The sequence below is a fragment of the Schistocerca serialis genome, chromosome 5 (assembly GCF_023864345.2).
Source record: "Schistocerca serialis cubense isolate TAMUIC-IGC-003099 chromosome 5, iqSchSeri2.2, whole genome shotgun sequence".
Taxonomy (NCBI): domain Eukaryota; kingdom Metazoa; phylum Arthropoda; class Insecta; order Orthoptera; family Acrididae; genus Schistocerca; species Schistocerca serialis.
The window spans coordinates 468,219,117-468,237,233 of NC_064642.1; the positions used below are offsets into that span (position 1 = coordinate 468,219,117).

The 18,117-nt window shown below is 36.6% G+C and overlaps 1 protein-coding gene across 3 annotated transcripts in view; it reads right to left on the reverse strand.

The window, feature by feature from the left end:
* Positions 1-18,117, reverse strand: part of LOC126481184 (ribokinase-like) — a 56,662-nt gene that overhangs the window by 7,829 nt on the left and 30,716 nt on the right. For all 3 annotated transcript variants that reach the window (XM_050104771.1, XM_050104772.1, XM_050104773.1), the window contains one exon: positions 14,660-14,751. In XM_050104771.1, the coding sequence (XP_049960728.1) occupies positions 14,660-14,751 (92 nt within the window). The remainder of the gene's footprint in view (positions 1-14,659; positions 14,752-18,117) is intronic.

Here is an 18,117-nt window from a genome sequence, read left to right on the forward strand (position 1 = left end):
GCAAGGGATTTATGAGATACTATGAACCAGCCACTACAACACTCTAATACCCTGCTTAAAAACTGGCAATTTTGTGAAACAAAGGAGGAAATAACATTAAATTCTATCACCTTACAAACTTTTCTTGTATTTGAACAGGTTTGCAATAAAAGTTGTTATAAATACATACCGGGTGATCAAAAAGTCAGTATAAATTTGAAAACTTAATAAACCATGGAATAATGTAGATAGAGAGTAAAAATTGACACACATGCTTGGAATGACATGGGATTTTATTAGAAAAAAGTTCACAAAATGTCCGACAGATGGCGCTGGACAGCAAAACATCAGTGACTGCGCATGACAATCGTGTATAAAAGGAGCTGTAATGAGAGAGAGAATCAGATGCGCCAGCAGTCGCATAATGTTGATGTTACCTGAGAAGGCGCTTTTCGTGAAGCTGTATTATCAGAATGGGGAATGTGCTAGTTCAGCGTTATGATCCTATCGCCATAGGATGGGGATTCAAACGAGTAAAGGTCCGTTGACAAATGCAGCTGTAGCGAGAATGATTTCGAAGTTCAAAGCCACAGGTTGTTTAGATGATAGACCCCGTTGTGACCTACCGAGCACAAGGCGTAATGCTGCTGAGACAGTTCAGGAAAAAATGGAGACTGCAGCGGGTTCGTCTATGCACGGGGAAGTTAGTGCTCGTGCAGTTGCATCGCACCAGCATTCCATACACTACTGTTTGGTTGGCACTGAGGCATACCCTCCGATACTATCCGTACAAAATCCATCGACATCATGAACTGTTACCCGGCGATTTAGTGAAGCGGAGGGCATTTGTGGTGTGGGCATTTCAAAAGATGGTGGAAAATGACGATTGGTTGAGTAACGTGTTGTGGACTGACGAAGCTCATTTCACGCTCCGAGGGTCTGTCAACCCCCACAACTGCAGAATTTGGGCTACCGAAAATCCTAGAACTGTCGTGGAAACTCCATTGCACGACTAGGAAGTCATGGTGTGGGTTGGATTTACTACATCCTTTGTTATCAGGCCTTTTTTCTTCGAGGAAATGCGTGATTCTGGTTTTGTAACTGCTACCGTGACGGGTGAGAGGTACGCCAATATGTTACAGAATTGCATCATCCCCAGCCTGGCTGATAAACACCTGCTGGAATGTACGATGTTTATGCAGGATGGTGCTCCACCCCATATTCCTAGATGCATGAAATATCTCTTGCGCGCGTCGTTTGGTGATGATCGTGTGCTCAGCAGCCACTTTCATCATGCTTGGCCTCCCAGGTCTCAGTCCGTGCGATTATTGGCTTTGGGGTTACCTGAATCGCAAGTGTATGGTGATCGACCGACATCTCTAGGGATGCTGAAAGACAACATCTGATGCCAATGCCTCACCATAACTTCGGACATGCTTTACAGTGCTGTTTACAACATTATTCCTCGACTACAGGTATTGTTGAGGAATGATGGTGGACATATCGATAATTTCCTGTAAAGATCATCATCATATTTTCTTTGTCTTACTTTGTTATGCTAATTATTGCTATTCTGATCAGATGAAGCACCATCTGTCGTACATTTGTGAACTTTTGTATTTTTTTTTTTTTTTTTGGTTCTAATAAAACCCCATGTCATTCCAAGCGTCTGTGTCAATTTGTACCTCTCTATCTACATTATTCCGTGATTTATTCAGCTTTCAAATTTATACTAACTTTTTGATCACCGGGTACATTTATGCTGCTTTTTACCAAATTTTACAGACTAAGACATCTTAATTTTTAAGCAATTTTTAATAACATTTTTACAATTTTTATTAGTAAACTGCAAATCATCATCTGAACTTTCTTCTTCTTGCTCTTCATTGTCATCACTGTCCTCTCCATACGTAAGAGAGTCTTCACTGCTCTCAGGAGCATTGCTTATGCTACACTTCTTGAAAGATTTAACAATAATGTCTTCTCTCACTCTAGACCACGACTGTTTTGTCCAGTGACACATTTGTTTGATAGTGGATCATTTTAAAGCTTCCTTTTGCATGAATTCATGTTGGGATTCATCCATCAACCATTTGTACCATTCCTTTCTCATATACACTTTAAAAGTTTATTTAGCGAGAAATCAAAAGGTTACCATTGTGAAATAAGTCCTTCCAGAATAATAGCAAGCTTTGTATTCTCCTGTCTCAATTTCTCTTTCACAGAATTTTTCAAATAACTACCCATACTCTGTTAATCTGTAATTTCAGACCAGCTTCTTCCATCCAACCCTTGTCATGTACATAAACACCACCTGGTGGTATTTTAGGTGGTTTTGGCATTGTTTTGCATTTGAAAATGGATTAAGTTTAGTACTGTCAGCATAACAGGAAAGGACAACAATGTGGTGCATTTTTTTCCTGTCCACTTGTTTCTACAGTTACAGTTTTAGCATCTTTCTGCTACTCAGTACTTCAAATGTCAGAGTAGCTTCGTCCATATTCACTATTTGGCTTAGTTCCACACTGATTTTCTTTCCATGTTGAATAATAAAGCAATGGAAAGATAATATTTTCTCTTCATACCCTTGTGACAATTTCTGAGATATTTTGGTTTTGGTTTACATGCTAAGTCCATGATGCTTTATAAACCCGTAGCACCAACCAACTTCATCTTTAAAGTCTGCTAAGTTCCGCTGTAGCACTAACTTGTGAGCATGTATTTGAACCATTTTCACACTAACTCCAATGCCATTTTGATGGTGTCCTTGAATCCATTTCAATACAGCATGTTCTAATTTTGGTCATTTTGCACTCGGTCCTCTATATGCACATTTAGTCTTCTTTCTTTTTTTCCAGTTCCTCTTTACTTGACCGCAAATTGCGAATGTTTTTTTCTGGAGGGCCAAAATGCTGCTCAGCTTCTGTTTCCATGTTGCTCTGCATAAGCTTTTACTTTCAATTTCTAGCCAGCATCATATGAATACTTTTCATTTTTTCCATTACAACACTAGCTACTAACAAAAATACTATACTGTACTGTTATCCATAACACAAATCAATTTCAATTCAAGGTCACTGGCACCATAGACTGCAATGATGCATCATAGGCTAGACAGTGTTCTGGGTTTGTGATGGCGGGCGTGAGGTAGACAGTGTTAGCAAGCTTTTGAATCCCCGCAACTCATGTTCGTCTCATGCCAATTGAATCCAGTGTTGCCAGACAGAGATGGGCATAGAGTATAGATATACACTGAAGCACCAAAGAAACTGGTATATGCATGTGCATTCAAATACAGAGATATGTCAACAGGCAGAACAAGGCGCTGTGGTCAGAAATACCTATATAAGACAACAAGTGGCTGGCATAGTTGTTAAATTGGTTACTCCTGTTACAATGGCAGGTTATCAAGATTTATGTGAGTTTGAATGTGATGTTATATTCGGCGCACAAGTGATGGGACACAGGTAGCGATGAAATGGGGATTTTCCCATATGACCATTTCACGAGTACATCATGAATATCAGGAATCCGGGAAAACATCAAATCTCCGACATCGCTGCGGCCGGAAAAGAACCTGCAAGAACAGGACCAATGATGACTGAAGAGAATCATTTATCATGACAAAAAAGCAACCCTTCTGCAAATTGCAGCACATTTCAATGCTTGGCCATCAACACGTGTCAGCGTGCAAACCATTCAATGAAATATCATCGATATGGGCTTTTGGAGCCGAAGGCCCACTTGTGTACCCTCGATGACTGCATGACACAAAGCTTTACACCTCGCCTGGGCCCATCATCACTGACATTGGACTGTCGATAGCTCGAAACATGTTGCCTGGTCGAATGAGTCTCATTTCATATCGCATCGAACGGATGTACATGTACGTGTATAGAGGAAACCTCTTGAATCCATGGGCCCTGCATGTTAGCAGGGGACTGTTCATGCTGGTGGAGGCTCTGTAATGGTGTGAGGTGTGTGCAGGTGGAGCGATATGGGACCCTTGATACATCTAGATGTGACTGACAGGTGACGCATACGTAAGCATCGTGTCTGATCACCTTCATCCAGTCATGTCCATTGTGCACTGTGACAGACTTGGGCAATTCCAGCAGGACAATGCGACGCCCCATACATCCAGAATTGCTGCAGAGTGGCTCCAGGAACACTCTTCTACGTTTAAACACTTCCGCTGGCCACCAAACTCCCCAGATGTGAACATTACAGATCATATACGGGATACCTTGCAATGTGCTGTTCTGAAGGGATCTCCACCCCCACATACAATTACAGATTTACGGGCAACTCTGCAGGATTCATAGTTTCAATTTCCTCTAGCACTACTTTAGATATTAGTCGAGTCCATGCCACATCGTGTTGCTGCACTTCTGTGTGCTTGTGGGGGACCTTACATGATATTAGGCAGGTATACCAGTTTCTTTGGCTCTTCAGTGTAGACATATAGTGTAAGAAAGACCTGAATTTTGGAGGCAATTTTTCAAAGAAAAAGTGTATCTTATAATCCGTAAAATATGGTAAGTAAAGGTAACATTCAAAGGCAAGAATCTTGTCCTTAAAAAACCATTATTTGACACTGCACCGAAGTAAAAATTTTATTTGGTTATGAGCAACTAATAATTTACCAAGTGGGTTCCAAATGAGAAATTCAGTTGCTGTACATGTATTAGAATACTGGAAAAAACTGTTATCAGTTTTAGAACAAGATGATGACACTCAGATAAAGCGAGAAGAAAAATTAGTCCAGAATGAAAAGTCTAACAAATTAAATAAAGCATATTAAACTAACTGCAAATGTTCTCGCAAGAATAAATTACACCAGAAAGACCCATTGTGGAGACAGACGTCACCAGATTGCGTGATGAGCGAATGTTCGAGAATTGAACTGAACAGTGATACTGATCTTTTCTTTATGTATTAGTTGCTGTTGTTACATTGACCTGCACCCTAGAAGATATTGCATCCATGTTTCACTGCTGCTGAAACACAGCATTACGGAAAGTTTGAGAGGGGGGGGGGGGGGGGGGAGAGACAGTGATCCAGCTTCGCTAATAACTGCAATGAGTGCAGAGAGAGGAGTATGAGCAGGCATAAATTTCATCGTGCACCCAACCATGTGAATGTACACTGTGTACTTTAGCTTTTTATGAACATCTAACCTGTTTTAACTGCAGTCTGCTCAAATCCATTTGCACTTGGAACCCAACTGACTTTAAAATTACACCAACTTTCAACAATAGCGTACATTTCTGCAGGAGATGGTAAAAGTCTAGATGGGGACCAATTGTGTACTTAATGTGTTCTGTGGTGCAATGTTGTTGAGATCCCATGAGGTATGACGCGAACAAGTGTGGGTGTGTCAACTGCTGGTTCTACACGACCAATGAGGGTGTGGTGGGCATGTCAGCACAGAAGCGAAATCTATGGTTTTTTCGCCAATGGAGATATATGTTTCACTGCTGACATGTTAGGATGATGAAGAGGAAGAAGAAGTATTATTATTATTATTATTTAATAATAGTGATACCACCGACGACAGGCTAAGTAAACAAAAAAGGCAGTGAATCTAAAAACTGATGCAAACAATTCCCTTTTGTTTATTTTATTTCTCCCTGTGTCATCAAAATGTAGACAATTAATAAATGGCACAGATTTAGACTAGGTGCAATGTTAACTTTTCAGACAGATCCCTTACACCAATAAAAGCTTGAAATTTTGATTAGTCAGAATATGTTAAAACATAAAATTTTCTCAGGGGGTCTCTTAAAAAAGCTGAGTTGTCATATATTCAGGGTCATCTTAATCTCCTTCAAAGGGGAAAAGAAAGTAAATTAAGAGTTTAGTGTGCCGTTGACTATGAAGTCATTAGAACTGGAGCACAAGCTTGGATTTGGGAAATAAACTGACTGTGCCCTGTTCAAAAGAACCATACCAGCATTTGCCGTCATTTGCAGAAACCGCAGAAAATTTAAATCTGCATGATTAGATGGCGAAATGAACACCAGTGCTGCAGCCTATATGTGTCTCCTCACTCAACTAAGTGCCATGGGATCTGTAATCTCTGTTTCTCATTTACTACTGTCCATTTACTGTATAAAGATCATACTTTAATATGGAATCATGAATTATTTAGAAACTGCATTCCCAACAAAGCATGTGAATATTATGGATCCATGCACATCCACAGTCTTCCAATCTCTTATTATTTCTGATTTTCTCAAGTTAATTTTGCTGAGTGTTCAATTACATGCTTAACAAATACTAACAAAGAGATAGAGGGGCTGGCCAGTACTTACCTCAGCTCAGTACAGCCGATAGATACACAAAAAACAGAACCAAAAATTTACGTTCCTAGCTTTCGGAACAAATGTTCCTTCATCAGGGAGGAGAGAGGGGAAAGAAAGGGAAGAAGGGAAAGTAGATTCAGTTACTCACAACAGAATATCTTTGGCTTCCCTATGACAACCATGCCTCCATCCTTGCTATTCTCCCTGTTTTCCTTTCCTTGTTGCTTCATAACCTGGGTTGTGAGTAACTGAATCTACTTTCCCTTCTTCCCTTTCTTTCCCCTCTCTCCTCCCTGATGAAGGAACATTTGTTCCGAAAGCTTGGAACGTAAATTTTTGGTTCTGTTTTTTGTGTACCTATCGGCTGTACTGAGCTGAGGTAAGTACTGGCCAGCCCCTCTATCTCTTTGTTAGTATTTGTTTCACATCTTTATATGAGATTTTCCATTGATCAATTACATGCTTATTCCTTCTGCTTCTTCCTTAACAGTACCTCCACATTGTTTTCTCTATTCAGCAGTCACAACAATGAGTCAATCACCCACATTCACACTTATGAACTAACTTTTTAAATTTGTTTTCTTGAGGGCCTGCAGTGTGATATATGTCTTGTGGAGACATTATAGGTAGAGAAATCCAAATTTCTGCTATGTATTCAGTGCTTTATTGGTTTGCGATGGGCCTATTTTGGCCACAGTGCCATTTTCTAGCTGTCTCTGAATAAGACACAATTTTGTTAACTTTGTTTCTATTCTTATGCATAATTATTGACAATATTAAGCGATTACACAATAGTACTTACACCTAGCTGTTCTTGATGTCCATGAAGCGTCGATTGGTGCTGTCTCTGTCTAATGATTTGGTTGTTACATCTCATAGGTTATGTGATTATATGATGGTAGCAGCTGTACTGCAATACCTCTATTGTTAACGTTGTTGCAGACGAGACTTTTTTGCTGGCTATAGCCTTCTTGTTCTGTTTACAAGTTTTTGTAAGTTGACAACTTTATTTGACAGAAAATCAACAATATTATGTGGTTACAGTTTTGTTTTAATTTATTAATCTACGAGTAATTTGATCCTTGCTGTTAATTTTATCTTCACGTATAAAACATTATTGGCTGTGTTTGTTTATCCGTTACCTATATTTTAGATGTCAATAAAATTGTTGAAGTGTTTGTGTTTTAAGATATATTTGTTCATTTAATAAGTCCTGTGAGTAGTTATATGAGTGCACGTAAATTTATATTTCTTTCAAGATATTCATGGTTCTGCCCTTCTGTATTATGTGTAATATTTGCTTTGCTTGTTCTATCTCTTCAAATTCATGCTTTTCTGTTTTCATGTGACTGAAGAAAATGGATGGATTTGTATCACTAATTCTGGTGTACTTTTGATATATCTAATTCCAAAATTTCTTTCCATTTGTCCTGTATGAAATTTAGCACAAACTTGACATTTGATTTAGTATATGGCTGAATTTATGTAGACTGGTAATTTTGTTTTCCCTGAGTAAATTTGTGTTTCGTTTGGTAGGTCAATCTTACTCCCATATTAATTACTTTTGAATACATTTTGGGAGTGAACAGTGATCAATGTTGTTACAAATATTTACTATCAAAAACAGTCTTGATCACAATTTATTTATTCCGATGACCAGTTTCAACCACTACTGTGGTCATCTTCAGACCAATAAGTAAGAAGCTCCTCCTGGTGGTAAATCACATAAACACACGCATTTCCATACTAGTGATTTACCACCAGAAGGAGGTTCTTACTTATTGGTCTGAAGCTGACCACAGTAGTGGGCGAAACCGGTCACCGGAATAAATAAATTGTGATCAAGACTGTTTTTGATACTAAAAATTACTCCCAAATTTTTTGGTAATGCATTTAATTTGTCAGATAGATTTCCTATGTATGTTGTAGGTATGTATACGACTTTCTGTTTCAATGGTGATTCTTCTAGTAGTTTCATGTCTTTATGGGTATCGCTGTATGCTGACTTGGTGGTTTGTTTGTACAGTTGAGTTGTTAGGTTTGGGTTATAGTCATTTTGTTGTGCCATATATTGTAGAATTCCTGGTTCCTTCTGGTTTCAGCTTATTTTAGTGGTAGATTGATTGGTCTTTTTATCATAGTATGGAAATGTGTGTGTTTATGTGCTTAGGGTGACTTGAATTTGCATTTATGTTGTTGTCTGTCATTGTGGATTTTCTGAAAATTTTGAAGTTGTGTGTTTGATTAATATTTTTGATTTTCCGGTGGAGAAAATTTATTGTTTTATTAGTCCCTGATTTGACAGCAAATTTCATTTTCAGATGTAGCTTGTTCAATGCTTGATGTATTTGTCGAATGTCTGTGTTGGTTCTGTCTATTAAGAGCAAAGTATCATTTCTAAGCCTGAATTTTTTTCTGGGGTATTTAATAAGATGTCTGCTACTGTGCTTGCAATGGTGCAACTCATAGCTCCCCCATTCTCTTGTAGTTAAATAGTTTGTTGTTGAATTCAAAATAATTTTTTGCCACTTTTAATTTTAGCAGTTCAGTGATGTCTTATATACCAACAATAAATGTTTTTCTGTATTGGAGTAGGTTGTGCTCTACAGTTCTTACGGTTTCCTGGACTGATATATTTATGTAAAGGATGGTGATGTCAAATGATACAAATTTTCCATTTGCTCGAATTTTTATATCTTTTATTTTGTTTGCCAGCATTCAAGAATTTTTAATTGTGAATTATTTGCTATATGTGCAATACTTTGTAAGCAGGTTGTTTAGTTTTTTACTCTTGAGGTAGGTGGAGCCATTTGTGCAGTTGGTTACAGGACATATAGGAATAAAATCTTGGGGATTTTAGGTTGCTAATATAATTTTGTTCTTTTGTTCAAAGCTATATTTGTTCTTTTTTCATCATCTGTAAATATTGTTTTGTGAGATTTGTTGGCTTTTTTAGTATGAGCTGCAAATTTATTAGTAGGGTCCCAATTAATTTTTGTGGTATTATTAGCTGCCAGGAAACTGTTTACTTTGTTATGTAATCATTTTGGTTTATTATAACAAGACTATTGCTTTTATGATTAATGCATTGTTTGTGATGAGTTTGTGGTTTATTTGCTTTAGTACAGAGTGGACTGTTTTATTTTGCTGGTCATATATATATGTTTATGGATTACGGTTTTTTTGTTCTGTTGGACACTTGTACTGTCATCGTCTTCTGGTGTTTTATTGGCATCTTCACTGAAGTAATTGTGACAAACATAGGAAATGTGTGTGACAATTTAAATGCATTACTGAAAAATACAAGAGTAAGATTAGCTTACCAAATCAAACATAATCGATAAACACAAAGTTCACTCAGGGATAACAATATTACCAGTGCACACAAATTCAGGTGTGTACCAAATCCAATGTCAAGACTGCTGTAAATTTTATAGAGGACAAACAGGAAGAAATCTTGGAATCAGATTTCAAGAACACAGCAGAAGTGATACAAATCCATCCAGTTTCATCATTCACACAAAAATAGAAAACCACAAAGCAAACCAGACAGAATGAGCAATGCATATATTACACATAATACTGAAGGGAATAACCATGAATTCTCTGAAGACATAGAATTTTATATTCACGCATATAACTATCCACAGAGTATAAAATGAAGAAACTGTTCTTAAACACAAACACACACTGAAAATTTCATTAACATCTTAAATATAGATAACAGATAAAAATGCATAGTCAATAACATTTTACAAGCAAAGATTAAATAAACAGCAAAGACCAAATCACTAATACACAGAAACCTAGAGAATAATAAATCAATACAAAATTGTAATCACGTAACACCAATGGTGTTCTGACAAATAAAGCTGTCAAAAATACATAAACAGAACAAAAAGGGCACAGCCAACAAACAAAATATCATTTATAACAACAGTAACAATCTAGATATGGCAGTATAGCTGCCACAATCATATAACTGTGCCACCTGTAAGACACCATTACACAGTGACAGCACTAATTGATGTTTTATAGACGTCAAGAAGGTGGTGGTGGTGGTTAGTGTTTAACGTCCCGTCGACAACGAGGTCATTACAGACGGAGCGCAAGCTCGGGTTAGGGAAGGATTGGGAAGGAAATCAGCCGTGCCCTTTCAAAGGAACCATCCCGGCGTTTGCCTGAAATGATTTAGGGAAATCACGGAAAACCTAAATCAGGATGGCTGGAGACAGGATTGAACCATCGTCCTCCCGAATGCGAGTCCAGTGTGCTAACCACTGCGCCACCTCGCTCGGTACTGGACATCAAGAACAGCTAGACGTAAGTTATATTGTATAATCACCCTATATTTTCAATAATTATACATATGGTTAGCAAAATCATATATTATTTTTCAGGCAACTAGAAAGTGGCACTGTAGCTGAAACAGACCTATCGCAAGCCAATAAAGCACTAAAGGCATAAGAGTGATTTGGATTTTTCTACTCATAAAGTCCCTGCAAGACACACATTGTGCTGCGGGCCCTCAACTATAAAAACAATGGCACTTAGATCATATCATGTCATGGAGCACACCCTGTGTTACATAACCCCAAAAGTAAAAATGATTGAACTAATAACTTTACCAAAAAAATTCACAAATCAAAAAAAGTATGTAGCTCACTTAAAACTTAGCAATAGTACTAATCTTTTAATATACAACCAAATATGTTGTTTATACCAGCCAGCAAGTACATGCAATCAACAAAAAGAATATTCAGCACCTGATAAACACCTCACAAAGAAACAAGTACAAAAATACACACTGCCATTTCAATTCAATACAAGAACAAAGAAATCTAACAAATATTATACTCACAGATAACGAACTAAAACTATTAGACGAAGGCCTAAAATATAAGACACAGTCTACACCTAATACTGTAACAACAAAAGTCATGACTGATTCAGTGAAATTGCCAATAAGGTACAGAAAAAGACTTAATCCATCAACATACATATGGGCAACAAAAGAAAACACACTACTCTATACTAAATAGAATAAACCATGAACACATCATAAACAATGCAACAGCCAAAAAGCACATAAAGGTAATAGTATGATTATATTAAACCAAAAGTAACCATTTTCTTTAAAGCTAACAATATCACAAGAATTGAGAGTGGCCCTCCCAATAAATTTGCAGCACAGGCTAAAAATGTCATCAAATCCCGCAACACAATATTTACAGATTATGAAAAAAGAGCAGATGTAGTTATGAACCCAAAGACACCAAAATTACATTGTTAACCTAAGATCCATAAAGAATTTATTCCTATATGTCACATCGTCAGTTGCACAGGCAGTCCCACCTACCTCATTAGTAAAAAACTGAACAATATACATACAAAGTATTACACATATAACAAAAATCCACCATCAAAAATTCATAAACGCAGCCAAACAAAATAAGAGATATAAAAATGCCAGCAAGTGGGAAATTTGTATCATTTGACATCACCAACCACTACACAAATATACCGCTCCACGAAACCATAAGAACTGTAGAGCAAAACCTACTCCAAAATGGGAAAACATTTACTGTCAGTATATACGACATTACTGAACTGCTTACATTAATATCAACAACAAAAATTATAGTGGACACCTTATTAAACACCTTAGAACAGCAGTTTTTCAGAACCCCACACCAACAAGTAAACACACACATCCAAAAATGAAATTTTCAATGGAATTAGATACTAATACAACAATAAATTTTCTAGACCGGAAAATCAAAAATATTAACACCGCACTCAACTTCAACATTTTTAGAAAATCCGTAATGACAGACAACATCACAAATGCAAAGCATGTCACCCTAAATCAAATAAAGACACACACATTTCCATACTGTGATCAACAGACTAACCAACCAACCACTAGAACAAGCTGCAATGCAAAAAAACTAGCAGTTCTACAGTTTACAGTACAACAAAATGACTATAACCTAAACATAATCACTCACCTAAAATAATAATAATAATAATAATAATAATATAAAAAACCAAGTACACATACTGAAACACATAAAGACATGAAACTTCTAAAACAATCACCAGTGACACAGAAGATCTTATGCATACCTAGAACATACATCGGAAATATATCCAACAAATTAAATGCATTACTGAAAAATACGGAAGTAAAATTTAGCATACTGAACCAAACAAAATCTAAAAACAAAAATTTACTCAGGGATACAAATTCGGCCATATACTTAATCAAATGTCAAGATTGCAATAAATGGTATATGGGACAAACAGAAAGAAATTTTGGAATTAGGTACTAAGAACACACCAGAAACTGATACAAATCCATCCTTTTTCATGAATCACTTAAAAGCAGAAAACCACAAAGCAGACCAGAATGAGCTATGCAAATATTAGTACCAAAGGAAATAACCATGAATACCCTAGAAGAAATACATCTAAAAACAAAGATGATGTGACTTACCAAATGAAAGTGCTGGCAGGTCGACAGACACACAAACAAACACAAACATACACACAAAATTCTAGCTTTCGCAACCAACGGTTGCTTCGTCAGGAAAGAGGGAAGGAGAGGGAAAGATGAAAGGATGTGGGTGTTAAGGAAGAGGGTGAGGAGTCATTCCAATCCCGGGAGCGGAAAGACTTACCTTGGGGGAAAAAGGGACAGGTATACACTCGCACACACACACACACACACACACACACACACACACACACACATCCATCCGCACATACACAGACACGAGCAGACATTTGTAAAGGCAAAGAGTTCCAAAGAAATACAAATTTATATGCACACATGTAACTATCAAATGGCAGATTGAAATGGCAGATTAAACGAACAAACTATACTTAAATACAAACACTATACTGACAATTTTATTGACATTTTAAATATAGATAATGGATAAACGTATACTGCCAATAACATTTTATAAACAAAAATAAAATTAATAGCAAATATCAAATCACTAATACATAAAACTCGTAGGTCAATAAATCAATACAAAATTGTAAACATATAACGTCACTGGTGTTCTGCCAAAAAACAACCACCAGAGAAAAGGACATAGCCAACAAAAAAGTCTCTTCTACAACAATATTAATGATTGTGATATGGAAGTATTGCTGCCACAATCTTGTAATCACCTCACCTACGATACTTCACAACCAAATCATTACACAGTAACATCACCATACAACGTTTTGTGGATGTCAAGGACAGCCAGACATAAGTTATATTGTGTAAACACCAAATTTTGTCAATAATTATACTGGAGAATAGAAACAAAGATTAACGAGACCATGTATTATTCGCAGGTAGCTGAAATAGGCCTTTCGCAAACCAATAAAGCACTAAATATGTAGCAGGAATTTGGATTTCTCTATTTATAATGTTTTTATGAATTCAGAACTTGTCTTTCAAAGTCAACTGTGTGTTTCTCTCTTCAGATTTCTTTCCACATTTTTGAATTTAGTTTATATTCAGCTTTTATTTCCTGAGGGATGGCACGAACATGCACACGCACACACACAGTTAACTGTTTCACAGACCTAATTACCACCTTTTCAGATACATTCATTCTGTCCCCTTTTTGGAATAATAAACCTATAATTCTACAAGAGCTTGCCCACATTTGGTAATTTTTGCCTTTATTCTGTGGGTGCTCCACTAGTACAAACCAAGTACGGTATTTTCTAAAAACCATTCAAGATTTTTTCCACTACATCACTTTTATAACGATTAATCACTTCTTTCTATTAAAAGACACCATCACAAAATAAATTTCTGTTTTGTTTGAACATACAAAGTTATGCTCCTCTGCAACTTTTTGTGTGACACTACTGCGGTGTACTATTTACGTTTGGTAACATAAAGAATTGGACCTTTTTCTGCTTAGTGCTTGAAGAAGGCCTGAATTCTGTAAATAATTCCCCTTGCTTGTTTATGGAGTATCTGTTATTGCAATCAAAACCCCTGACTACATGTAACAGGTTTATTCATTAAATAACTCACTACAGTCATGTTTAAGTTTGCATTGAAACTGATCTTCAAAGCAACTAACCTCAAGCTGGCTGTCCAAGATCGTTGTATCAGCTACACATAACAAGTTCTAGCTTGTCAGCATTTGCTCGTTACTCTGACTTTGACTAAAGTCTAATATGATTATTCAATTTTGAATAAATTTCACCTGAATCTCATCACATTTACCAATCGTGGTTCCATTCTTTTAAAGCTCAAGGATTTCAATAAGATGATGAACAAAGAGTTAGGCTACCTTTGCAGTAATAACAGCAAAATGTAATTCTTATTTGAATATTCGTAAAACACAAACCTCAACTTCATTGACACACAATATGTCAACAAGGTCGTAAATCTCTGGAGGAAGGCTGGAACTGGCTGGTGCTACATTCAGGATGGAAATTCCTGTAGAGAGAAGTGTACACAGTTAGGCTGTTTCACTGAATAACATTTCTCTATCTAGGATCCAGCCAGGAGTAGAACCTTTGAATCCAGATAGTTAAGAAGAATATGAAGTCCCCCTTAGGACACATTCATCGGTGTATGCCATCTAATAATCAGAATAGTTAACTTGATGAATTGAGTTTAGAGTGCACAGTGTTAAGTGCTCCAGGAGGTCCAAAATCAAACTGAACCACATTAGTAATCAAAGCAGGGACATACTACTGTGTTAACATATTTATGTCTGACTGTCACAGATACTGTAACTGTTCAACTGCTTGTTCTCTGAGAGACTGAATGGCAAAATTTTCCAAGGTAGGTGTTACAAAACCTTCATGAGCACACAAATAATGGTAGAAAACCTAGGTGACAGACAGCCCAAACAGAAATTTTGCACTATAAGAAGCTGGCCTCCATCTAGACTAAGTGGAACTGGGACTTGAACACAAAATCTAGTTGCCAATTAGAAGCATACTCTCCTATAGCAACACATTAAGAATTTATAGATAAGAACAGTGATCTGGCTGGCCAGTTTTCAGTAAAACTGTAATACAAAGTATCAGCTGCTCCCCGTTTCTTTACATTCAGTTATTTAAAATATGTAGTTTCAGAGGTATATTCAGGTAAAAAAAAAATTTATTGCCCGAACTGTCAGAGTGTCAATTTATCAGCACTCTGTTTACTTTCTCTTGGCTTATGAAATTCAACACCAGATGTAGCTAGCGTGCTCAGTATTGATGCACAACATTTCAACTTACTCGTACACCAATAGTTATCAACTTCCGAGCGTTGTAATGCTGCTGCATTGTTTGTTTGTTGATATCTCACTTTGTAATGCTTGTTTACATTTTGTTATTTCATCTGATGTTCTTGTGCAGTAGCGTTATTTCATATTGCTTCCGTGATATTTTTCTTTAAGTTAAGTTTTCAGTTTGCTTATTTCATTCACTTCTGTAATTTATTTGTTAAAAATGTGTCCAACAATAAAATGAGTATTTCAGTGAAAGGAGCAGTGCTTCGGAAGGTGACAATGATGTTCTTGCTGCTATACTGATTAAAAGTAAAGACAGAATGGAAAATACACAGTACACTGAAGTGACTGCACCTGAAATTCTACAGCCATTACCACGTCCATTTCACAAGGTGCCTAAACCAAAAGATACAAGATATGCCACCAATTGAATCTTCTACAACTGAATATTTCAATTTATTTTCACTACAGCATTACTTCAACTAATTGTCACTGATACAAACCACTCATTACTCAGTTTATATCTACCATACTGCTATACTTTGTCCAGCCCATACGAAAATGGAAGAATGTCACAATAGCCAAGGTAAGGGGTATTACAGCATGCTTATTGAATATGGGACTCAACGGAAGTCCTACACTGTTTTCATACCATTTAACACATTCCCATGGTTTGGTAAAATGTATTCTCCTACAAAACACAAGTGTTAAGTGATACACAACTGCATACTGGGTAGATAAAGAACTGCATACATTGGGCAGACTGTACTGTACAATCTAATAATATTAAAAGTTTTACTTTTCTTATGTCACTTTGCAAAGAAATTTGTAAAATAAATTTTATGGACATTAATTAGTTTTCCCTGAATCACGTGTACTGTTATTATATAAAATCAAATTCACATTATTTTGTAAAAATACTTTTTATTTTGTCACTTATAATCAATTTAAAGTGAAGATGTATGACAATCAGGGTATACCATAATAACTGCATACTTATGTGGGTAAGTTGTATTTTTTTCATTTTTTTAAAACTGAATGCAGTATGACAAGTGACAATTTAAACAAAACTCTGTTTGACAGTATAAAAACAACATTTTTAGCTTTCACCACTCAAAATGGCCGATTGCAAAAAGGTTAAAACAAGCAGCATTGTTTTTTTTTAAATTGTGGACCGAGGGGTTTCAAAAAACATACTAAATACAATCTAACTCTGGAAGCATATACTGAGACAAATACAAAGCATCTTGTATGATAACAATGCTCTACACAAAGATGTCTTTTATAAAATATTTTCAATATTCTTGCCATATCAGAGTTGAGTAAAATCCCAAGCATATGATTTTCCCACCAGCATTGTCATATGTAACTGACAGTACTGACTACAGTTGTTATGTCCTTTAACAACCAGTAATTACTCAGTAATTAGTTGACAAATATCATCATCATGGCATTAAGAAGCCATGACACATTTCTATGCCGCCAGAGACAAATTCAATATTTGCAATGGGAGGACACTAGTAATGCCACCACACAAGTCAGGATGTATACAATACACCGAGCATTATTTTATGCTTGTGTATGTAGCTCTCACTTTCAGGAGAGTCAGTTTTATAATTTGTTTCTACTGGAACTCCACTTACAGTACACATGAATATTTGGACTCTGATGCAATATTGTTATGATAATGTGGAGAGCTGTTTTAAGTGTTCTCTGTGACTTAAATTACTCCCCACCGACACTCGTACTTTTGTGGATACAATGGAATGGATGGTACAGAAATTCATGCCTCCTAATTAATGGACATGTGTGCTTTAGCCCACTCTGCCCGAAAAGTCCTCAGGTTCTCTGAAAATGAACTCCTCTTGTATTATTCAGTCACTGCTGAACTGTAACTTAGCAGCAGAACAATGGAAAGAAAAGATGTACTTACGAAATGGGCACAGATTCCACAGCTGATTACATTAGTTATGTGGTCTACCCAATGCTGCATACTGTTTCAGTGTTCTCATAAATCCAACTGGTTGCCAACAATTAATTTGTCTTGCTGTGAATTAGCAGTTTGCTGTTTTCATCTGATGTATCTTTTGTGTTAACTTCATTGGTAAACAATTTTTACTGGAGGATTATAAGAACTGTCTAATGTATCTACATACAGACTTGGTAAAGGAAATCACCAGTCTCTTCACCCACCGAGTTCCTGACTCAGCTTTTCTCACCATTAAGAATGGTGGTTATGCCATATTGCCTGATTTAACATCTGTTTTTCCACTGTCGAATCAAGGGGGCAGTACAGATGAACGTACAGGAAACAATGATAGAGTATTGTTATGAACACAGTTTGTAGAGTTGTGTTAGCCAGAAAATCAGCACCAACAGAAATAAAAAAAAACTCTGCCATTTGCACCGCAAAAGACATAATGCTATTCTGTGTGGCTCAGTCAGCAGGTTGTTGCCCAACAGCCTGTCCAATGCCCTGTGAATGGATTTATTTGACTTTATAAGTTCCATTTAGGTTTCGTGAGCAGGTAGGAGATCATAAGCGTCTATTCAAAACAGAGCCTTGGATGCTGAAGTGC